Here is a 17,326-nt window from a genome sequence, read left to right as displayed (position 1 = left end):
AAAAAAAAAAAAAAAAAAAGGACATCAAAAGACTCAACAAAGGCAATGGGAAGGGACTCTGGTCACCACCAGAGAGAGTATTGGCCTAGTTTTATGCCTTGGACTTCTGGGGAGGAAATACTGGATACTTTCAGGTTCAAAGGTATGTGGGGAGAAAATGGTAGAACGAGGACAACCACCATCCAGAGAGGAGCCTAAAAGCATTACTAAACTGCAAGTTCTTTGAGAAGACAGATGGTATCTAATTTATTTGTTTACTTAGCATCTTGCACTGTATTGTTGAGCAAATCAGTGAATGAATGTTGATTAGAGTCTTATGAGGTTTTTAGACTTGACAAGTATTCATTCTGTGGACTTAGTTATTTAAAATAATTTTAACACATAAATGTAAAATATTTTTAATGTGGGAAATCTGTTTAGTCTACAAATACCATCGAGTATCCACTATGTACAAGGGACATAGAAAGGTGTGGGGGGGTAAGCATCCAGAAGCTCATCCTTCAAGAAACAACTGCTATTAACCACTTTGAGTATTTTCCCTGTCATCTTTTTTTTTTTTACCTTAAGAAACATATTCTGTAAATTCACTTTACTACATCAGACAACCATATGTGGTAATCAGCAATACATTCAATATATGTGTGACTTTTTATTTAAATGACGAGAAGTATTCTAATTTTCTAGTCACTTGTCTCAACTTCACAAGTTCCATTTCAGTATATGAGCTTGAAATTTAAGGAAAAGAAGAGAAATGAGGGGGAGAATAAATTTAATTCACATTTTTGAAGTCTTTGGAATCCACTTTCATAAAACCTCAGTATCCTATAATTGCAGTAGTTATTAAAATTTCAGCTCAGGAAATTTCCCCAGTCTTCCAATGTTGCTTTTCTTTTATAGACATGAGACTCTAGTCTTTGACACCCAAGTGAAAATTTGAAACCTCTTCCTCATCTGTTTTGCTTCTGGTGAAATCTGAAGCATTTGAAAATGCATCCAACATCTGTGATGACACCCAGGCTTTTTCCTTATCATCATGACTTGAGAGATTAAATCTCAACATCAGAAACAGTTTGTAGGAGTCATCAACCCATCACTCTGTGCTTGAGTTTTCCCAGCAAGATCATTCTGAATCGGGGATCCCTGGGTGGCGCAGTGGTTTGGCGCCTGCCTTTGGCCCAGGGCGCGATCCTGGAGACCCGGGATCGAGTCCCATGTCGGGCTCCCGGTGCATGGAGCCTGCTTCTCCCTCTGCCTGTGTCTCTGCCTCTCTCTCTCTCTCATTGTGTGCCTATCATAAATAAAAAAAAAAAGTATTAAAAAAAAAGATCATTCTGAATTTTTTTTATCTTTTGTTTTGCAGTTCTTTCTAGCATAAATATTTTCATACCATCAAATTACTTATAAACATGATAATGTTTCATGGCTGCATAACATTCTAAGAAAATATAATTTAACATTTTCTCTCTTGGGAATATTTAGGTTTCCAGCTTTTAGTTGTTATAAACAACTGCCATGAAAAGCTTTGAGCAAAACTTTCGGATTATTTCTCCCCAGAAGGGCAATCCATTAGTTCAAAAGTCATAAAAATGTTTGAAGTCCTCAATATGTATGAAAGTATGAGAGAGTACCTGTTTCACTATAGTCTCACCCATCCTGGGTAGTCCTAAAATAAGGGGGAAATTTAGCAAAATTAATAGATGAAATTATTTCTAGTTTTCAATAGCCATATCCACCCCCTCATCTGTGAACTTAATTGTTCATTTCTCTTTTAAGATGTTAATACTTTATTGATTTGTTCAGGCTCTCTGCAAAAATATAAATCTATCATGTCATCTTTATGGTGGATATTTTTCCCAGTTTGAAATTTGCCTTCAACATTCATTCAACACACGTTTATTTAAGCTTTCCCAAAGTCCCAGGCACCTGTCAAGTATCAAGGATAGCACAGATGCAGCCCTTGCTCTTAACGATCTCAGGGTTTAGTAGGGGAAGGCAGGCAGGTGAGCAGTGAGTGCAGTAGGGCTATCAGTTTCCATTAGAAGTATGAGCAGTCCATAGTGAACTTTTTTACAGCAGTAAAAGCGGTGAGTGGTCCATTCCACATGTAGGGGCCAGGAATGGCTTCACAGAAGAGATGCTTCTAAACCGACTGCTGTTGCGGAGTACATATGGAGAGCAACAGGGCCAAGGTTGGAAGTCATTCCAGGTGAGGAGAACACCTGCAAACATGGCCAGAGAGCTGGTCGGTTAGGGGAGCTTCAGTGGTTGGGTTGGACTAGGGCATAAAAAGTCAGGTTCTGAGGAACAAGACGCTGGAGAGACCCCAGAGCTCACAATATAACTTTACATATAACTTTATGTAAGTCACATATAACTTTAAATGTTCAGCAAAATTAAGCTTTCCCCTACCTTTTATATAATATTTAAGCTAAGAAAGTCCTTTCTGACCCAGAGAGTTTTTTTTTTTTTAAAAAAAAAACAAAGATTTTATTTATTCATGAGAGACACAGAGAGGCAGAGGCACAGACAGAGGAAGGAGCAGGCTCCCTGCGGGAAGCCATATGCTGGACTTGATCCCAGGACCCGGGATCATGATCTGAGCCAAAAGCAGATGCTCAACCACTGAGCCACCCAGGTGCCCCGACCCAGAGTTTTTATACTTGCCTTTATTTTCTTCTAGTTACTATCTTTAACACTTGGATTTTATTTTACATGTTACACTGAACAGTCTAGTTCATCTGGAATTGGTATATGATGCTAAGTGTCCCTCGGATCTTTTTTCGGTTTTAATGTTTTTCATATCTACATCGTTCATTAAGCTGCTTTCTGTAATCTTATTTTGCTAATGGGTAAAAAAAAAAAAAAAAAAAAACAGGGAATACTGAATAATAAGAGGGTTTCCCAGCCGAGGACAATGGTAAGGGAAACAAAGGAAATTCTCATTCTCTGAGCACTGCAGGTGGAACAGCCACTTAGGATCCTGGCTCTCACAGCAGCGCTGCTACTTTGTTTTTATAATTCCTTTTAAATTTTTATTTACTTAGGATAGTCACACACACACAGAGAGAGAGAGAGAGAGAGAGAGAGGGCAGAGAGAGAAGCAGGCTCCATGCACCGGGAGCCCGACGTGGGATTCGATCCCGGGTCTCCAGGACCGCGCCCCGGGCCAAAGGCAGGCTCCAGACCGCTGCGCCACCCAGGGATCCCTACTTTGTTTTTATAGATTGCAGATTGTTAAGGAGCAAAGGTGTTTCCAGAGACGGTAACTTATTCTCATGATCACTGAAGAGGCGAGAGGGAGGAAGCATACGTCACCGTCAGCCCGATTTGTTTACTCCTCCCAGAAATTAGGTAGAGTCAAGTTTTTTTTTACCCCCTGAGCGGGCTGGAACCCCAGCGAGCTTGGCATCTCTTCCCTGTCCAGGACAGCCCGACGCCGGGCTGGGAGCCAGAGCTGGGAGCCAGAGCTGGGATTTGCTCGGAGGCAAGCAGAGGCAGAGCAGATTGGTTCTGGCCTCCCCCAGATCTGCCTGTCACCTCACAGCATTCCGATGACCTGCCCGCCGCCAATCACAGGGCTCCTTGCTGGGAAAAGCAACTGCTGCGGGGAGCGCGGGGAGGCCCTAGCAACACGCCGAGGCTTTTGAGTCCGCGGGGGAAGCACTGCGGGGTCAGCGGGTCAGCGGCTAGTGGAGGAGGCCTATGCGCTTATGCCTCAAGAAGAGAAGCCTCTCAGGATGGACCCTGCGCCCACTGAAGAGCCCTTAGAGAAGCAAAACAAAAAACTAGAAAAGCCGGAAGAGGAGATGGAGTTTAAGGAACTGGACGGTCTGAGGGAGGCCTTGGCAAACCTCCGGGGGCTGTCTGCGGAGGAGAAGAGCGAGAAGGCGATGCTTTGCTCCCGCATCCAGGAGCAGTCCCAGCTCATCTGCATCCTGAAGCGGAGGTCGGATGAGGCCCTGGAACGCTGCCAGACCCTGGAGCTGCTCAACACAGAGCTGGAGGAGAAGAGGATGCTGGAGGCCGAGCAGCTGAAGGCCAAGAGCCAGCATGCCCAGAAGCTGGAGGAACGCTTTATGACCCTGGCAGCCAACCACGAGTTGATGATACGCTTCAAGGACGAACACAAGAGTCAGAACGTCAAGCTCAGGGAGGAGAATGAGAAACTGAGGCTGGAGAACAGCAACCTGTTCAGTCAGGCTCTGAAGGACCAGGAGGCCATAGTGTTGCAGCTCACTGCCCGCAGCGAGGCCCTCTCCAAGGAGCTGGAGACTCTGAAACAGAGGTGTGCTCAGGATGCCTGCCAGGCCCAGGCCAGAGAGAAGGAGCTGCTGGAGCTGCAGAATCAGCAGGCCTGCGCCCACACCAAGGAGACAGAGCAGCTGCGCAGCCAGCTGCAGAGCCTCCAGCAGCAGCAGCGGCAGGCGGTGGAGCAGATGGCAGAGGCAGAGCGGGCACACAGCAGCCTGAACCGGGAGCTGCAGGCCAGGCTGCAGACGGTCACCCGAGAGAAGGACGAGCTGTTGCAGCTGTCCATGGAGAGGGGCAGGGTGCTTCAGAACAAGCAAGCAGAGATCCGCCAGCTCGAGGAGAAGCTGGAGACCGCAGATGTGGCCAGGAGGCACGCGCTGGAGAGGTTTGAGCAAGAGGCAGTGGCCGTGGACAGCAACTTGAGAGTCCGGGAACTTCAGCGCAGGGTAGATGGGATCCAGAAGGCCTACGACGAACTCCAGCTGCAGTCTGAAGCCTTCAAAAAGCACAGCCTGGATCTTTTAAGCAAGGAGAGAGAACTCAACGCCAAACTCCGCCATCTCTTTCCATAGGAATCCCAGTTTCCTCTTTCCTCTCATTTAGAATTTAAATATTTGTGCCGTAGCATTGCAAGAGAAAAGTTGGTTTTCCATTTATTATACTTTAAAGCACAAAGGGTGATTCAAAGAAAAGCCACTTTACTGTGATGTTGTGGTTGTTACTATTGTAAGGGTAGCCCTAATCTTCAGTCCTACCACCTAAAATACACAAGATGTATCAGATTTCTTCCTGTGCCTTTGAAATCCTAAATTTGCTATCATTATCTTCATCTTCCTCCTAACTTATTCATTCTCAACCCAAGATATCTTCAAAAATCCTAATAGTTTACATTAGCAGCTGTGAACTTAAGTGAATCTTCAATGTGCAATGAGATGTACTATTGTGAAGACAGTTTTGCATAGCTCCCCCTTGTTGATAGGTAGACTTGTAGTCTCCCTTAGTTGAAAATATAAATTGTAACAGTTAATAGCACAATAAAATAGCATGGAGAGCTTGAAGAAGAAAGTGTCTGATTTTGCAACTGGCAAACAATTGCTTGCTTCACCTGCTTTACAGCAGTATCCTTTTGATCTTATTTTGCTTGCACTAGCTTGGAAAACAAGGATTGAAATCATTAAGGTCTTTATCAAAGTAGGCAAACTTTATTACAGTCATTCTACATGAGCAGTAAGATTCAAATAAGTTAAATCAACCAGTTTCCATCTTTCCTGCAAGCTTAGATCACTTTCCATTTTCTTGGGGTTTTTTTCCTTAATAAAAACAGGATTTAGAGGTGCAGGGATGCAGGTATCAGTAGTTTCATTTAATACTGCATAATATGCTAATAGACAAAGGGCCCCAACTTAGGGTAATAAGTCAGAGCAGACTGGGTATGATATATAAAGAAATGCATAGTGATTGTTTTGTTTCTATTAGCCTTATTTCCTTGCAATTAATTTTTCCTTTTTTATTTATTTATATTTAACTTTTTCCTTTTTAAAAAATCATCTAACTGAAATATGTATGCATACTTACAGCACGTTTGTAGGAATAACTGTAGATATATAAAAACATAATAGTTATTACATATATTTATAAAAAGTTCTTAAAGAGGCAGTTATAAAAATATACTGTGCTTCCTTATTTCCCTATTTTTAGTCAATATGTAAACATACCTTTCAAAATAGATTGTAATATAGTATTTTTCTTACCCATTTGGTGCCAAAGTTCCCAAGAGTTACCTAATAATTTGGATTTACTAACTTTACTTAGTATCTTTTTAACAAACAATTTTTGAGTGTCACTTTACCTTAGGCAGTTTTTTAAAACCTATTTTTTCACAATCCTTTAAGATTGTGGTATTAAATACAAATTCCAAGAAACCATGCTGTTGGCTTGAAAGGACTATTTACTTGCTCTTACACATTACCAAGAATCAGAATATAGGAGCTAATTTAATTATAGCTATCCCTTATTGAACTCATACTATGTATCGTGCTGAAGCACTTTGAATGGCTTGTTTTACTTATTTAATCCACAGGATTAAATTACCATTCGAGAAGGTCATTATGTTTATTTCTATTTCAAAGAAGAGGAAACTGGGATTTGCCCAAGGCCACTTGATCACTGGGAGAACTGGGATTTTGATGACAACACTCCACTGAGTGCCAAGAATAAGCATGAAGAAGCATCCTTTCTGCCCTGTCAGAGCTCCCACACGGTCGAGTCTAGGGGCAAAAAGCAATTACGTACAATGTAATGTGTTTTCCCAAGAGCTTTATAAGATCACAGCAGGTAAATCACAGACACACACACAGCAGCTAACTCTGCCTGGGGTAAAGCTCAGGAAGGTAGAGAGGATTGAATGGCAGGGGTGACTAACACAGGAGTTGGTATGTAAGCTGGTTCTTAAATAACTAGAATTTCACCAGTACAAGAAAGGGAGAAAGGTTTGAGACAGCATGGAGTAGAAAGTCATAGAGTTAAAAAAGTATATATGTGTGTGTGTGTGTGTGTGTGTGTGTGTGTGTATATATATATATATATATATATATATATATATATATATATATATATATAGTGGAGAGGGCAAGCGAACAAATACAGCCACACAGATCACCCCTCTTTTCCCAGCCCGGTTTGGGCGTCTTTGCATGGTGCCTGGTGCACATGCGTGCCAGCATCCGTTTCTTTCTGCCACCATCCCCCCCAGCCCTTTGTGCCTGTCCAACCTCCACGCTCAAGCCCAACAAGTTGTCCGGAGGTGGTGTAATTTGCTGAAATTTTATGCCCGATCTCTGCGGAGGCAGCAACTCCTGGGCAGAGGCAAGGTGGGAATCGGAAACAGCCGTCCTGGTATCGAAGAGTGGTTTAATAGAGGGCTTAGCCCATGATACCCCTCTTTAGGTGGGGAAGGGTGCACCTAGAAGAGTGCAGAGAGGTGGGTAAGGTAGGGGGACAGGGACGTATGTCCCCTAGAACATGGGCTCAAAGGAGGGGTCTCAGGTGCCCAGGTCTGAGGACAGTACTGTTCAGTCATGCTAAGGCATTTGTATTAGGTTGTACAACATGAAATTGCCACTTTATGGGTAATCAATGATTAGCTATTGACTATTTCCTGATCATTCTAATACCCTTTTGAAATACAGTAAAAGGAAAGTGAGTAATCAGAAGAGAGGGTCAAAGATGGATGTCTACAGAATTGAATCAAACAGCCTAAGGTGGAGAACAAAGGTAAAAGAAATGTAGGAAAAATTAAACTTCCTTACAACTTAGAGCCATTGACGAGTACTTGGAACAAGGAGAGTAAGTTTCTTCCAGGAACTCAGCTGCCTCAATACTTTGCTAGAGGCAAAGGTAACCTTAGCTGGACGTTAGCCTGACCTCCAGGATCCTTTAAGTCTTCTTTAACATATAAAAAATCCCTTTGGAAACTTCCTTTATATCCACCACCAAGATATATGTTAGCAATCATCCTCCAAACATATAGTCCACTGATAAACATCTGAAGGATCTCATGATTAAGATTTTATTTGAAAAAAAAAAGAAAAAAAAAGATTTTATTTGACAGTAGTGAATGACATTATCCTAACAGCAGCTAGCCCTGCAAGGTCCTGGAAGCCTTGCTTCCAAATTTCTTACAGACTTAAGATCTCTAATCCATTCCCAACTTAAAAATATATAATCAGTCTCTTCCCACAATCCCACTGCAGATTTTGCCCACAGATCCTGTCCCTGTGATTTAATAAAACCACCTGTTTTGCACCAAAGACGTCTCAAGAATCCTTGACTGTTCCCAAACCCCAACATTTCACACCAGAGCCCAAAATATGGAATAAGAATGTAAGAAGAATGTGAACCTATCATGTGTCAAATGCTTTTCATTTCAGCCACATACTAGGTCTTCAAAGAAAGTTCATTTATCACTGTTAACAGATGAAAAAAGTGAGATTCAGGGAGGGACTTGCCCAAAGCCAGGGAGTTTTGCTTGGGGTGGGGTGGGGGAGGAGAAAGGTTTGAACTCCACTCTCTGTAGCGGGGCCAGCCTCATAGGTATGTCACTTGCATGGTGGCCCCACATTTGGTTTAGTGCTCTGCTGTCACTGTCTAGAGAGAGAGAGTGTGTGTGAGAGCCAGAGCCTGTGATTGGGAGTGGGGGAGGGGCAGAGGGAGAGAGTGAAAATCCGAAGTAGGCTCCATGCCCAATATGGAACCTGACGTGGGTCTTGATCTCATGATCCTGAGATCATGACCTGAGCTGAAATCAAGGATCAGAGGTTTAACTGAGCCACCCAAGTGATTCTTAATAATTGTGTGACAAGGAATTCCACGTCCTCCTTTTGCACTGGGCATGGCAATTTATGTGGCTGAGCCTGTTTTCTGGCTCAAATTTCCATGCTTTCCCCTACTATACGAACTACCTTCTCACCAGCCTCAGAAAAAAAGCGATTTTTTTCCCTCTGCTCCATAGCACTTTGCATTCCACTGTTTCAGTGCTTATCTTGTATCTCATCTGTGACCCACAGCCAGATTGAGGATGAGCAACCAGTTTAGTTATTGTGGTATGCGGATCTGTAAAATGACGCTTATCACTGGAACAAATTACAAAAGTATAAAGTGGCCGCCTCCGAAATACTGCCCTTGAGGGGAAATTTGGAAAACAACAAAACTCCTTTCTAAGGCAGATCTGTAATGCTAGTGAATTTTTCTGTAACATCCACAAGCACTAACCCTAAACAAAGCCAGCAGAACAGAGATTTTAAAACCAATGTGTGAATAGTGCTGTGTACATAGTATGATCTTTTGTATTACATTTTTGTAATTCCCTCAGTGTGCCTCTAAGGAACTTGTCTAGTTCAAAAAAAAAATCATGATAGCTAGAAAAGGAAGGAGAGCTAGAGAAAAAGTGAACTGACTGGGTTTATGTTTTCACAAATACTGGCTCTGCTTCAGTTAGTGAACACTCAGGTTAATTTGTTTCTAGTAAAGTATTAATAGAAAATCTACTTCTTCCCGACTCCGCTATATTAAACATTTATTTGTTTGTTTGTTTGTATATTTATTTATTTATTTATGAGATAGAGAGGGAGAGAGTGGGAGAGCACAAGCCCTGGAGAGGGAGAAGCAGGCTACCCATCCAGCTGGAAGCCCCAGGAGGGGCTTGATCCCAGGACCCTGGGATCGTGACCTGAGCCAAAGGCAGCCTCTTAATCAACTGAGCCACCTGAATGCCCCTATTTATTTTTTAAGTAACCTCCACTCCCAGCATGGAGCCCAACATGGTGCTTGAATTCATGACCCTGAGATCAAGAGTGGATGTTCAGCTGACTGAGCCACCCAAATGCCACAAGTTAAATAGTTATTTAAGAATAGTATTGGAGGGAGTACCTGCCTGGGTGCTTGCTGTTCTATCCAGTCCCTGTTGACCTAGATACCTGTGGATGGAGAGGGATAGGTGCTGGGTAGGCCATCAACAGTGCCTGCTGTACCACATCTACTTAGACTAACCGAACCTTTTCAGGCAGGGATTCTTTTTTTATCCTGGACTCCTAAACAAAGTTGGCATTTTAGGGAGGTGACTTTTCTTTTTTCTTTCCTTTTCTTTTCTTTTCTTTTCTTTTTTCTTTTCTTTTCTTTTCTTTCCTTTCCTTTTCTTTCTTTTTTCTTTCTTTGCTTTCTTTTCTTTTTTTAAGATTTTTATTTATTCATGAGAGACAGAGAGATAGAAAGAGAGAGAGAGGCAGAGACAGGCAGAGACACAGGCAAAGGGAGAAGCAGGCTCCATGCAGGGGGCCCAATATGGGACTCAATCCCAGGTCTCCAGGATCAGGCCCTGGGCTGAAGGCGACGCTAAACCGCTGAGCCACCCAGGGTACCCGGAGGTGGCTTTTCTAATCATTTGTCCATCTCCCTAGAGACAAGCTGGATATTATTTTCCAAAGAGGAAAAACATCTAATAAAATTTAAGAACCCAAGGCTGTACAGATGTGTCTCCCTACCTGATGTTCTCACTAAATCTTCTGTTTATCTCACTTGGAAAAAACTAATCCAAGAAGAATTTTCCCTGGGACAGATCTTCCTGGTCACTCATTACACATTCAATTGACCACAGTGTCCCCTTCCTCAACCACCTCACTCCTCAGTTCTACAAAGGGACTTGTCTTAGCTATTTGCCAGACTATGCCTATTGAATGCTCTAATCCACTCATATTTGTACTCGTCTAAAAAATCTTCCCTTTCATGTTTAAGATTGCTCATTACAGCATTGTTTGCAATAGCAAAAGATCAGAAATAGTTTAAATACCATCAATAAGGCACTGGTTAAATAAAAGGTAGGCCCTTCATACTTTGGAATACATTGCAAATATATAAAAAAGAAAATAAAAATTAAATCCTATGTATGAGTATGGAAATATCTCCAGGATACATTTAGGGGAAAAAAAAACAAATGGTGCAGAATAATATCTGTAGTATATGATCTTTATATAAGGTGCAGAAAGGAATAAGAATGCAAACATATATTGGCTCCCATCTGCTTAAGTAAATATCAAAAATAAGAAATATTAATAAAAGCAGTTATGAGTGGTATGGAGGGGTGTGGGGACTGGGATGGTGAGGAATAGGACTGGGAAGGAAACTCAGTGTATACCATTTTATATCTTTTGACTTTTGAGCCATCTGTGTGTATTACCTATTCAAAAAGACAATACAATTAAAAACAAAGAATCTCCCATGTAACTGTTTTAACTTCCTAGTAAGCTCTATTTCGGTGTAGATGACTCAAAAAGCCTGCAGATTTTTCTTTCTCCAAGAATTAAGTAGACAAGACATATTTTATATAGAACCAAATATGGCCTGACAGATCTAGGTCAGACCATTCTGCTGAAAGCTGCTGCTTTCACAAGTGTTCAACAACATACGGCTAATGACAATTTCTTTTTCTACCCTGCATGTCTCCTGAAGATTACTATTTCTCTCCTGAATTTAAAGATTTGAATGTATTTTCTCATGGATTTTCATATGTCTGAGTGAGACAAGAATTTTAGATCTAAGCCTATTTTCTATTTTAAAGTTTTTAGTCTGGTTTTCATTGTGCCATAACAGACAAACAAGAGATGGTAGAGAAAATCTGATTTTTCCATTTTAATAAGTTATTAATCTAATGTACCTCATCAATTTAACAAATATTTACTGAGGGCTTTTATTGGCCAGGTACTGTTCTAAGTACCTGGGCACAATGTAAGACAGAGACGGGCACTGAGGGGGGGACTTGACGGGATGAGCACTTGGTGTTGGCAAATCGAATTCCAATAAAAAAATATACAGGGCAGCCCAGGTGGCTGAGCGGTTTAGCACCGCCTTCAGCCCAGGGCGTGATCCTGGAGATCCAGGATCAAGTCCCAAGTCAGGCTCCCTGCATGGAGCCTGCTTCTCCCTCTGTCTGTGTCTCTGCCTCTCTCTCTCTGTATCTCTAATGAATGAGTAAATAAAATCGTTTAAAAAAATACAAAAAATAAATTTAAAAAAAGAGAGAGACCTTATCCTCACTGATTTTGCCTCCTAGTGGGTGAGGAAAATGCTGAAGGATAGGACGACAAGGGAGTGCATAGCAGAGTTTGCCAACATAAGAGGTTAGGACAGCTGGTGGCAGTTAAGCTAAAGCCTATTGAATGTGTAAGAATTGCACACTGAAGAGATGAGGAAAATACAAGAGTACAGTAGCTTGACAGCCTTCATAGTACCTTCTGTTCCTGGTAAGAAACTGCCTTTCAGGGGCACCTGGGTGGCTTAGTCAGTTAAATGTCTGGCTTTGGCTCAGGTCAAGATCTCAGGGTTCTGGGATTGAACCCCACATCTGGCTCTTGGCTCAATGGGGAGCCTGCTTCTCATTCTCCCCCTGCTCATGCTCTCTCTCAAATAAATAAAATCTTTAAAAAAGAAAAAGAAAGAAACTGCCCTTCCTAGTGGTCACACCATCCAAAGCTGCAGGCTAAGCAGGCACAGTAGACTCTTACCAGAGATGCTGTGGCCAGATTAATCTCATTATACTCCTATCCGTGTTTACCTCGGTCCCTGTCAGAGGTCTGAGCCTTCATAATCCAGCTCAGTCCTCGCCCTGCCCCCATCCCCATTCAAATCCTTCCACTAGATCTTTTGAAAACCTAGATCTGTGATCAGCAAACAACCACAGTATTAGTGTAGTGAGTGGAGGAGTGCACTGGCATCAGACTGTCTGGATTCAAATCCCATCACTTACTGGGGGGGCTTTGTACTGAAAGCTGAAACTTTCAGTGAGTGAGACAAATGACCAGAAGATGGCATGAATTTCACACTGGTGTAACCCTAGAAAGAAAAGAATCATCCAAATCTAGAAAACAGCTTTTTTATTTATTTATTTATTTATTTATTTATTTATTTATTTATTTATTTATTTTTTGAAAACAGCTTTTTAAATGAATATCCTTAATAGGCGATATTCTGAGGAGAAATAGAATCAAAACGACATCTTAGCAAATGTTATTTATTAGGTTTATGGTTAGCTGTAATATTGGCATTATTTTAAAACTATTATATTTTAAAACCATTTTGAAACTATATCATATATGAGATATGTATAATGTGTATGAGAGAGAATGAGACAGAGAAGCTAAAGCAAAACTAATTATTTTGTGTTGCTATGGACAAAATTTTCAGCGTAAAAATTAAGATATCAAAAAGTAAAGTAAAGCATTTATTAAATTTGAATTAAAAATATCAGTATTTTTCTTTTAAAAAAAATACACATATCCCAGCTCTGTCAACTGAAAGGCCTAAATTCAGCGACAATTTGGTATGAGCATCCCTCAGGCCCACTTTGCAACCTCCAAAAAGTATTTTCCATTAAAAGGAAGAAGGACTCTTTGGAAAAAGGGCTAATTCCAGATCTGGAGGTGGAAATGTACACAATGAACCTGATACGATTAGTTGTATCAGAAAGCAAATCAACTGTCAACCATTAACAGTTCTCTTAACAAGACATGAGAACCAAGTTGGAGAGATTCCCAATGGCTAAAGATGAGTAATTGGAGTACAAAAATAACTGCAATTGAGTGAAACAAACTAAATATTTTAAAATCTATAAGTTCATTATGATACACCCAAAAGACAAACAACAATAATGAAAACAACAAGTGCAAAGCTCATTTGTCACTAACCGAAAAGTAGCTATTAAAAGGGATTATCTTACTTTTCCTGTTCCCTGTATATTAGGGTGACAATATGGCCCATATGTGCTGAGATAAAGTTGTTTTTCACAGAACTGCAGGTAATTAAAGAAATAAAAGAATTTAAGAGGCGTTATTTTGTAACCCCTAGGGAAATAATTTAGTCAGGTATTGATCATCATTAGACAAAACTATTAGGAGAAAGGTTAAGGGACAATTTTACAATGGAGGAGGAATTAGTGTCACCATTTGAAAACATCCATCATTCTTAGTATTACTAAAAACAGGATAGGGGGGTGGGGGTGAATGGGTGACGGGCACTGAGGGGGGCACTTGACGGGATGAGCACTGGGTGTTATTCTGTATGTTGGCAAATTGAACACCAATAAAAATAAATTTATTATATTAAAAAAACAGGATAGTTAAACATTCACATGTCATAGGATGCATCATGAAGAGTGGTGCCTTCTAGGAAATATTCTGGCCATAAATGTTGAACCTGAAGCAAACTAACCCTTGAAAACTAATTTCCTGCTTACAGGATGGATGGGGCTAATGAAGAAAAGTAAAATGGCACCATAAGAAAGCAAACAAATCTAGAATATGGGACATTCAACAAAAACAAATGGCTTGGTTTCTTCAGTCAAATGGCACTGGGGAAAAACGGTAGAAGGGACACTGCCCTAGATGAAAAGAGATTTAAAAACATACAAGCAAATGGAATCTATAGAATTGTTTGGATCCTGAATCAATCAAGTCATCTGTAGATAGAAATTTGTGGAACAACTGAATAGTGACTGGGTTCAAATGATACCAAGAAATCCATAATAATATTACTGGTTACAACCATGACATTGTTGTCGTAGGGAAAAAAAAATGACCTTACAGTTAAAAATGCATACTGACACATGTAAGGATAAAATGACATGATGTCTAGAATTTTTACCTCATAGTACTTGAGCAAAACAAGGCAGGGAGATTAAGTAAGTGTGGCAAAACCTTGATAATGCTTACATCTGGAGGAGAAGTATATTGAGATTCATTATTTTCTTTTGTGTATGACTGCAAATTTTCAATACTCAAAAAATTAAATTGAAAAAGAGCTGAGGTTTCTGAAGGAAGGAAGAAGAGAAATAACTTGGAATTGGCAAAGGGAAACTAGGGCAGCTCAGCCAAGTTCTGGCTCTGGGGTTCCTGGGGTGAGAGATGAGAAGTGGAGTTCTTCCTATTAGAGCATGAAAAGTGCTGCTTTTGCCCTTCCAAATCTCTAATCCTAAAACTTCTACACCTGTTGTCCCTTCCCCTAAAAGCAGTAATTCTCAACTTGAGTTGCTTGATTAGTTGGGAGATATACCAGTACATTGTTACTATTTTAGTTGATTACAAATGTTGGTTATTTTTAAATAAAAGAAATCTGATTCCAGATTAGTCCACAATAGTGTAATTTTCATTCATTTGCATTCAGAAATGCTTTCTTGAGTAGAGAACAAAGGAATGAAATATAGCGAGCACACTGGGAATTGCACATAATCCATGCAAATATGCAGTGCTTGTAAACATAATCCTACAGTGGTCAAACACTGTCAATCCCTGAGTCTTCAATTTTCACTCAGTAAGACCTTCTCATGGTTTTATGAAGATTATACTTCACGGGTGAATAGGCAAACTAGATTAAAATGAGCATTCTGGCCTCTGTCGCACTATGCTCCAACTCTGATTTCCCTGCATTCGCTACCATCTCTGCTCCAATCCTCTGCTATAGAAAATCCAATAAATGCATGTATTGGTGCTGAAGTACCACAAAGTCATGGTCTTTGTAGAGGACTTGATAGATTGGTAGTTGTTATCTATTTCAATTCCTCTTTTGATGTGTTTTCTCCATATTACAAAAATAGGAAAGCTGAAACAAAAGAAACACAGAAGCAAACTATATTTGCCAGACTCCTCTGCAGTTATATTAGGAAGATGCAGATGAGGCACAGGCCCTTACCCCCTGTTTTCTTTGGCTGTTGTTGCTGCCAAACATATTCTTGGAAACACTGTGTTTTTTTGCAACAGCATCCTTATATTCATTCACTAGTTTTATGGGATATGGTAGTCAGCCCCCAAGATAGCACCTAATGGTTCTTGTCTCCTGGTATTCAATCCTTGTGTGGTCTTCAGAGTGAGTAAGGTCTGACACTGTGAACAATAGAATATTACAGAAGTGAACATATGTGGCTTCTAAGACCAGGCCATAAAAGACATTGCAGCTGCTTCCTTGATGTCTTGGATCATTCACTCTGGTGGAAGCCAGCCATCATGTAGTGTAGACATTCACGCAACCTATGAAGAGGCCCATATGGAAGAGGAGTTGAAGCTTCCTCTAGCCATCTCTAGACCCAGTCAAGCCCACAGATGACTGCATCCCCAGCCAAAATATGATTGAATTCCACGAAAATTCCAGAGCCAGACTGGGTAGCCAAATCACTTGAAAATTTCTGACCAATAAGAACTTCAAGAGAAAATAAATGCTTATAGTGGGTTTAAGCCACAACAATAAACAAATATTTGTTGTTGTTTTTAGATTTTGGGTAATGTGTTAGGCCACAATAAATAATACATGGGGTTGAGAGTTTGGGCAGTAGCCATGCACTTGGGAGCTAAATTCCAGTTTTCTATTTTACCATGTTCCCAACTGGGGCAGAGATAGCAGGTTCCTATCAGGCCTGTTTGGCCACTTTGTACTGAGAGGCATTCTTGATCTCCCAGCCTAGTGCCCATTCCTCCAGTCCTTCCAATGACTATAAGCACGCATTCTCTGTATTAGAAACTTTTCTGCTTAAAATAGCCAGATTGGTTTCTCTTTCCTGCAACTGAGCTTAACCTAATAAAAAAAAAAAAATACCCATTTGAAATTAACAGGGGGCCTGGGTGACTAAGTGCTTGAGCATCTGCCTTTGGCTCCTGTTGTGATCCCTGCATGGAGCCTGCTTCTCCCTCTGCCTGTGTCTCTGCCTCTCTCTCTCTCTCTCTCTCTCTCTGTGTGTGTGTCTCATGAATAAATAAAATCTTAAAAAAAAAGAAAGAGATTGATACTTTAATTTTCAATGGGGATTAAATTTAGAGACTCTATTATTATGGTCCAACTATCACTAGAACCACTATAGGTGTTTGCTAGAATTTTGATGTTCAACGTTACAGAGATCTACAGAACTATCTCTGGGTAATTTACATATTCATTACTCTCTGAGTAGTAGTATTTTCATACATCTGATTTTGGGAATCATTATCTTTGATTTCATATTCTGCATTTATACTTCTTAACACAGTCTTCTCAAATGGCAATTTTCTTATGCAAGCCATTAGAAATTGATGTAGATACTATTGTAGTTAAATTTAGAAAATATGCTTCAGGGCAGCCCAGGTGGCTCAGCGATTTAGCACCGCCTTCAGCCCAGGGCCTGATCCTGGAGACTGGGGATCAAGTCCCACATTGGGCTCCCTGCATGGAGCCTGCTTCTCCCTCTGCCTGTGTCTCTGCCTCTCTCTCTCTCCCTCTGTGTGTCTGTCATAAATAAATAAAATCTGGGGATCCCTGGGTGGCTCAGCGGTTTGGCGCCTGCCTTTGGCCCAGGGCGCGATCCTGGAGTCCCGCATCGGGCTCCCGGCATGGAACCTGCTTCTCCCTCCTCCTGTGTCTCTGCCTCTCTCTCTCTCTCTCTCTCTCTCTCTCTCTATGTCTATCACAAATAAATAAATCTTAAAAAAAAAATAAAATCTTTTAAAAAAAGAAAATATGCTTCAGATATTTTTAAAATGAATCAATAAAACCTTATGTTAAAACTTTTTCA

At 40.8% G+C, this 17,326-nt stretch overlaps 1 protein-coding gene across 1 annotated transcript; it reads left to right on the top strand.

The window, feature by feature from the left end:
- Positions 1-3,545: 3,545 nt before the first annotated feature.
- Positions 3,546-5,303, top strand: CCDC89 (coiled-coil domain containing 89). Its single transcript, XM_055320674.1, has one exon. It carries the CDS (start codon positions 3,711-3,713, stop codon positions 4,821-4,823), a length of 1,113 nt encoding a protein of 370 aa, XP_055176649.1. The 5' UTR covers positions 3,546-3,710; the 3' UTR covers positions 4,824-5,303.
- Positions 5,304-17,326: the final 12,023 nt, after the last annotated feature.

This window comes from Nyctereutes procyonoides, unplaced genomic scaffold (genome assembly GCF_905146905.1).
Source record: "Nyctereutes procyonoides isolate TBG_1078 unplaced genomic scaffold, NYPRO_anot_genome, whole genome shotgun sequence".
Classification (NCBI taxonomy): Eukaryota; Metazoa; Chordata; class Mammalia; order Carnivora; family Canidae; genus Nyctereutes; species Nyctereutes procyonoides.
Note: the sequence above shows the minus strand (reverse complement) of the source record. Positions and strands in the feature narration are given on the sequence as shown.

What these genes read in the sequence shown, in the direction of transcription:
- CCDC89 (XM_055320674.1), top strand. Translation starts at nt 3,711, where the DNA reads ATGCCTCAAGAAGAGAAGCCTCTCAGGATGGACCCTGCGCCCACTGAA.